The 6984-nt window shown below is 35.8% G+C and overlaps 2 protein-coding genes across 2 annotated transcripts; one reads left to right on the top strand and one right to left on the bottom strand.

Moving 5' to 3' along the window:
• Positions 1419 to 3666, top strand: LOC104722571 (probable WRKY transcription factor 7). The gene is made up of 3 exons (XM_010440766.2): positions 1419 to 2550; positions 2662 to 2787; positions 3171 to 3666. The coding sequence occupies exons 1-3, from the start codon at positions 1760 to 1762 to the stop codon at positions 3331 to 3333; spliced, it is 1080 nt and encodes a 359-aa protein (XP_010439068.1). The 5' UTR covers positions 1419 to 1759; the 3' UTR covers positions 3334 to 3666.
• On the bottom strand, positions 4135 to 6915 carry LOC104722569 (MLO-like protein 13). Its single transcript, XM_010440763.2, has 13 exons — positions 6778 to 6915; positions 6639 to 6696; positions 6330 to 6541; positions 6127 to 6243; positions 5965 to 6019; positions 5727 to 5872; positions 5532 to 5606; positions 5349 to 5437; positions 5149 to 5239; positions 4853 to 5059; positions 4691 to 4758; positions 4541 to 4601; positions 4135 to 4428 (listed from the first exon to the last, which is right to left on the bottom strand). The coding sequence occupies exons 1-13, from the start codon at positions 6895 to 6897 to the stop codon at positions 4252 to 4254; spliced, it is 1476 nt and encodes a 491-aa protein (XP_010439065.1). The 5' UTR covers positions 6898 to 6915; the 3' UTR covers positions 4135 to 4251.

The following is a 6984-nucleotide window of genomic DNA, read 5'->3' as shown; positions in this document are numbered from 1 at the left end:
CCCCCGGGCTTTTATGAACATTAATTTTCTAAATCTTGCTTGGAATGGATGGTGTTGTGAAATTTTGCCCAAAAAAAAATAAAGAAAAAGACTAAAGAGAGACAAAAGAAACGTTCATTTCATTTAACACACAAACCACTTTGAAGGCTTTAATGATGCCTAGATTTGAATGTTATACATATACTAATTAACAAGAAGAATATTAAAAAAAAAAAAAAAGAGATTAGGTTTGGTGTTACAACTTACAACTAAGAAGTGAATGATTTATACTCCCTCCATTTTAAAATATAAGATGTTTTAGAAAAGTTTTTTTTTTCATAATATAGGATGTTTTCAAGTTTCTATGCAATTTTTAGATTAGTTTAGTATTTTATATTATGCAGTATTGTTTCTGATTGGTTGAATTTGTTAAAAAGTAAAGACTTCTTAATCTGCGTGCATTAGTTAAAATATTATATATTTTTTTGAAACGGAGGAAGTACTATATAAATAGATTTTTTTGATTTGGTTTTTTTCTTTCCAATTATGCAAGTGGCCAAGTGGGGTTCAAAAGTTTTTATTTTGTGTGCTATAACAACCAAACATTGGGCCTAAATTATATAACGAGACTAAGGAGTAAGGCCCATACGAACATTCATAACTTTTTAGCATAACATATTTTTTCACTGTCTTCTTCTACCCAACTCAGACACACACATCCATGATGACTAAACCCAGTCGATAAGTTCTGTTGTAGTGACCGAACCAGAATCATATTCATGACACTCGTCATTTATTTGGCTCAATCATATATATATATCTGGTTTATTAGTAGCAGTACTATGACAATTTGTAAATACATAAAACTAAAACCATAAACTTGACCCAGAATTAAGATAAGAAAATTATACATGTGATAAACATACATATATTAAACTAACGCTGAAACAACATCACCTATCTTCATTATACATGTGATGCATGTACTATTATTAAACATAAATACATCTACTTATTAAATTGAATACAAAACTATAATCAAGTTTGTGTAGCGAGACAATCATTTTTTTAGTAAAGATAATTCTTTCTTTTTTTTTTGTCTAATGACTTTATTAAAAATAGAAAAGCAAAATAATCTTTACCAAAACTCCATAATTAAAGTAAAAAAAAAAAAAAAAAGACATGATTTGTGCAAAATTTACTTTAAATTCAAATGGTTCATCTTTTTAAATTTCAATTTCAATAGGGCACAACAAAAGTCTCCTTTTGTTTTTTGTTTAAATCCTCCTTTATAATAATCAGAGTTGAATCTGACTATGAACATGTAAATATAGTAGTATATTGTAATTGTACTAGATATAATTAGACTCAAAATTAATAATAAAAAAAATATCTAGATTTTTTTTTTCTTTCCGAATAATTCAAGTAATTGGAGCTCCACTGGTTTTTCCAATTTAAAATCATTGACGTTGAGAGTGTCAAAATGCTTGACAAAATTCTCACACGTGTAGCTCTATGATTGGTAGTCTATTTGACTGATGCACTATCTCCTTAATAAAAGATAGAGATAGAAAGAGAAAGAAACGCATATGGTTGACTCTCTCCTCTCTTTCACTCTCTTCAATCTTCATCATCATCTTCTTCAAACCAAACACAACTTACAAGGAAACTGTTGTTTGAATCTGTGTCTATTTAAAAACACATCTCCTTTGACCTTTTTTTTTTTAAACGAGTAGTATAAAAAAGTGGTTTGTTACGTTGTCTTTGATTTTTAATATATATGGCGGTGGAGCTGATGATGAGCAGCAGCAGCAGCTACGGCGCCGGAGGTAAAGGAGACAGTTTCCCTTCAATCTCCGCTAAATTGGAAGAAGACACAGCTCTCAGAGAAGCTGCTTCCGCGGGGATTCACGGCGTTGAGGAGTTTCTCAAACTCATCGGTCAAAGCCATCAGACGGAGGAGATAACGGCGGTGACTGACGTGGCTGTTAACAGCTTCAAGAAGATGATTTCTCTTCTCGGCAGATCTAGAACCGGACACGCTAGATTCAGACGAGCCCCCACCACCACCACCGCGACGACACAGACGCCGTTTATTAAGCAAACGACGGTGGTGGAAGAAGAAGCGCAGGAGGAGAAGAAGCCAGAGATAACCGCCGTATTTGCGAAACAGAAAACAGAGCAATATCACGGCGGTGGATCTGCGTTTAGAGTTTATTGCCCTACTCCGATTCATCGACGTCCTCCTCTATCTCACAGCAATCAGAGTCAAACAAAGAACGGTTCGTCTTCTTCGTCTCCTCCGATACTAGCTAACGGAGGACCACCACCACAACCACCGTCAACGATAAACTTCGCTCCGTCACAACCTGTCTCAGCGACCAACTCATTCATGCCTTCTCATAGCCATAGGTGTGAAACCGAGAGTACTCATATGTCATCAGGATTCGAGTTCACTAACCCATCTCATCTCTCTGGTTCGAGAGGTAAACCTCCTTTATCAGCATCAGCTTCGTTGAAGAGAAGATGTAACTCATCTCCCTCCAGCCGTTGTCATTGTTCCAAGAAAAGGTTTTGGTTTCGATCCCAAATCTAAAGATTGAAACTTTACTAAGTATTAGTAAAGATCTAAATCTAAAGATTGAAGCTTTATTTTAATGGTGTTATAACAAAAAAAATCAGGAAATCAAGAGTCAAAAGAGTGATTAGAGTTCCAGCAGTAAGCAGGAAAATGGCTGACATACCATCAGACGAGTTCTCATGGCGAAAGTATGGTCAGAAACCAATCAAAGGCTCTCCTCATCCTCGGTTAGTAGTAGTCCTTGTTCATTTTTTGTATGATCGATCTACTTGACTACTTCACAGTTCACATATAGTAACATCACTTCATTCAACATACAAAATCTCTATTATAGGATTTGATTACAAAACTACGCAACTTGTGTATTGTCAATATTATTGCCAGATAAAAAAAATTGAAATGTATTTTTTTTCTTATATCGGTTGTACCAAACGTGTCGTCTAGTAGTAGTGGTGGGTTCAGTTTCACGCTCTTTTTGACTTGTTGTTTCCTAGAAACATTTTTTAAAAATTTAATACAAAGCGAAGTTTGAGTTGACTCGTGATTATTAATTAGAACTGCTGATGGACTCGGTGGTGAATTGATTGATGATAATATTTTACATTCACAGGGGATATTACAAGTGCAGCAGTGTAAGAGGGTGTCCGGCGCGTAAGCATGTGGAGCGTGCACTGGACGATGCGATGATGCTTATCGTGACGTACGAAGGAGTCCACAACCATGCTTTGGTGCTCGAGACGACGACGACGACGCATCATGACAAAACTCTTTAATTCTGGTCGTTGCCGTTCAGAGTTTGAAAGCAAGTGTGTGTGTGTGTGACCACTAAATCCAGATTAGTCAACGACAGAGTGGGCCTGCACTGCACTTCTTTATTCTTTTTCTTTTTTTTTTTCTTTTTTATATAAATTTTTATTGAAAGACAACATTTTGAGAAAGCTTTTTGCTTTATCTTTCCTTTAATTGAAGAGAAAAAAAAATAGAGGAAGGGGAAAGATAAAGACGAGAGAGGAACGTTGTGGATCTCGGTGGAAGTTGAATCATGTGAATGTCCTTTTCTGTTTATTTACTTCTAGGATTAATATATTAAACACTATTTTAGTCCAATTTTGTTTTTTTTGACAACAGCTTACAAAATTTACAAAATTGACTCAAAAGTATTACAATTCTGTTTCTTCATTTATTTTTGGAACGAACATTTTTTAAATTATTCAAAATTGAAAAGCCTTGCCACAAAATTCTTCATGCATTCACATTAAACCAGAAAAAAAAATCTTTCTGCAAACTATAGTCTTTTTCGGATTGAACTGAGTTAAATATGCTTTGTTTGTGAATTTTTCTAGGTCACAAAAAATCGGATACAGTTATGAAAATAAATAAAACCTGGTGATTTTTCCCTTATTAGAAATCAATCAATTGAATACAATCTCAATTATTTGAATGCTTTTTTTTCTTTTTCTTTTTTAGTTTATATGTACAAAACAATAGTAGTTCATTGTATATTATTGTCTGTCTGCAAAATAAAGCAGTTCAGTGTGTCCTATCAGCTAACAGCATCAATCAAGACAACTAAAGAGAGATATAGACACTTGTAGTAGCCTCAAAAGTAGAAAGAAACATTTGGCGGAAATAACGAATTAAGGGATCTTTATTGGACTTATATTTGGATTAAGACACCATTTGAAACTTAATTATGGGTTTTCACTTTCCATGACTTGGACATTAAACGATTCAGGAGTCGTAGGTTGCATCTCTATCCTATGAGCCTCGCTCGTGGATTCACCTCTGTTCCTCGAATCTTCTAGCCATCCTTCCAGTGTGGACTGTACTAAATTGTCGAATATCCCTTTCTTGAATTTGCTACCCATCTTTTTTTATAATCAAACCAAAAACACATAAAAATTGATTCAAACTTTTGTTAGTTTTGGTGTATGCATGTATATAGCTAGGCATATGGGTGGGTCATATGTATACACTTACCTGTGTGACAAGGGCATATAACGGTAACGTGCTGTAACTGCAAAGCACTTGGACTAACACTCTGAATGAACAAAGAGTCCATTAGATCAAACCAAATAGTAAACCTTTTAAGCTTTGCTAATTAGACTTAAAAAGTACACATATTATTACCCCATGACGAGCCTTGGGATAAGGAAGCCTAGTTTCTCCATGATACATGAATGTATTCCGTATGTGAACTGATGATAACGATTGAGAAATCGTAAATAAGAATGTGATTGTTTCAAATATTGAAGAAGCTAGTGAAGCTGATCAGGGTTGAAAGAGAAGTACCAAAATCCAGAAGAAGAAAGCAATCTCAAATGAATTCTGAAAGAGGATGAAGTGGATGAGTTGGAGAACTATGCCTGGCCTATGGAACCAAAAGAGTTCATCAGAAGGTGTGATCACTGCTTCTTCCGCGCGGCTTCGCTTCTCGGAAACATCTAGAGCTAAGCTACTTATTATATATTCCAATTTGGCACCCACCATTAGTAACAGCTGCATGTTTTGAAACACTTATATTTAACCATTCAAAAAGATAAAATGAGATCAAAAGTAACAAAAATTCTTTAATTATAAGAACTTACAATCAAAGGCAAGAAAGACAACCAGAAGTAGGTGTTCCATCCTCCTACATTCAGCAGCAAAAAGACGACGACAAAGAGCCAGAGATACCAACTTTATATTTATAGATGATCACATCAACAAAATAGGTGTCAGACAAAACTGATCTATAAGCCACTAATTGGTGTATTTGTCTAGCTAGAGAGCTGATTGATTCTTTTACCTTATGCTCACAACTTTCTTGAAATCTATTTCCAGTGTTCTTAGCATGTAGTTGTGGAAATCAAATGACGGGTTTGTGCGGCAATGCCTCTGGCAAGGTAAGAAAAAAATACTTTTATTATTGTTACATAAGTGATTTGGTAAACCTATATGAGATGTTAAGGAAAAGACATTAAAGTAAGACCATGATGAATGCTTGTCGCAGAGCTATATATTCTGATTTGGTGACAGAACCATAAAACTGCTTGAAGAATGATCTCTGCAAGAACAGTACACATAAGGCTAATCTCATCAGAACTCAAAATAAGATACTTAGTAGTAAGATAATTTGATTCATGTGTAACACATTTGCCAGTAGTATTATATATCCATAGCTCACCAGCCAGCTGATGACAACAGATCTTCTCCAAAATCCTCCAGCATGCATCTCGAAGAACTCGTGATTAGCATTGAATAACTCGTGAATGGCATGAGCGTTAGGATGAGCATGAGCATGACCATGACTATGGTCACGCCTTGCAGAGCCTGCGACACTATGTTATGCACTTTGTGTATTTTAAGGTGCAAAGCAATTGTTAATGCCCCTGGAACAAGAATCTATTATTGTGGAATCTTACCCTTTTGAGAGGGATGTTTCTTGAACCAATTCTCCCAATGCTTCCATTGTTTTATCTACATATTATTTCAAATCAATGAACCAATCTAAGTAAGACAGCTTTTGAAAAAAAGGTTACAATATTGTTTTGTAAGTTGTGATAAAAAATATGAAAATAAGTTACCCTGGCTCCTCCAAGAACCATGGTTGAGGCGCAGAAGATGACATGAAAAACCGCTAGCACGAAGATGAAGATATGGAGTTGATGCAACGCTTCCACGGATACTAACGGAACCTTCCCCTGCAACCAAAGCAAGAGGTCAATGGTTAATGGAAAGGGATCAAGTAAGAGAAGAGAAATGAGCAGATAAAGAAAAGATAAATTGCCTTGGCAGCACAATTGTTCGAACTTTCTCCGGTTGAAAGGAGACGCCGTGCATTGATGATGACCGTATGAGAGGATTGAGGAGCATGATGCTCCTTCAGTGGCTTCTTACAGGGGAACATGTTGCTTACAAGAGCCTCTGGGACACATATATGCCGAATTGCAGCTTGAGATACCGTTAACATTAGGGAGATAAATCCGAGGAGCATCAGTTCTGCGTCAGGACATCAATATAGTCAGGGGTTCAGGTGTAATCAAAACAACCGATTCATGTTTGAAACTAAGAGGAAATTGAAGGCAGAAGTAGTAACCTTCTTTAAGTTTCTGCAACGCTTCGAACAAGGCATCTTGTTGCCTACGCTTCAGACACTAAGACAAAGAGAATGGAGAATTGGAAGAAGAAGAGAGCTTAAAACTCAAGATTTTTACAGACAGAGGCTGATACCATACCTTTCCAAGATGATGAAGACCACGTTCGGCGAGAAGAGATAAGAGAACGATGATGAAACAAATAAACGCAACGACCCATGTTGGTGTATATTCAAGAGAACGAGACTCTGCTTCTGCCATTTCTGCACCTCAAGATGGAGACAACTCTTCATTATATTTTTTTATTATTTAAAGCAGAGAATAAAAAAAATGGAAGAAGTTGAGGGA

Source organism: Camelina sativa, chromosome 11 (genome assembly GCF_000633955.1).
Source record: "Camelina sativa cultivar DH55 chromosome 11, Cs, whole genome shotgun sequence".
Lineage (NCBI taxonomy): Eukaryota > Viridiplantae > Streptophyta > Magnoliopsida > Brassicales > Brassicaceae > Camelina > Camelina sativa.
Note: the sequence above shows the minus strand (reverse complement) of the source record. Positions and strands in the feature narration are given on the sequence as shown.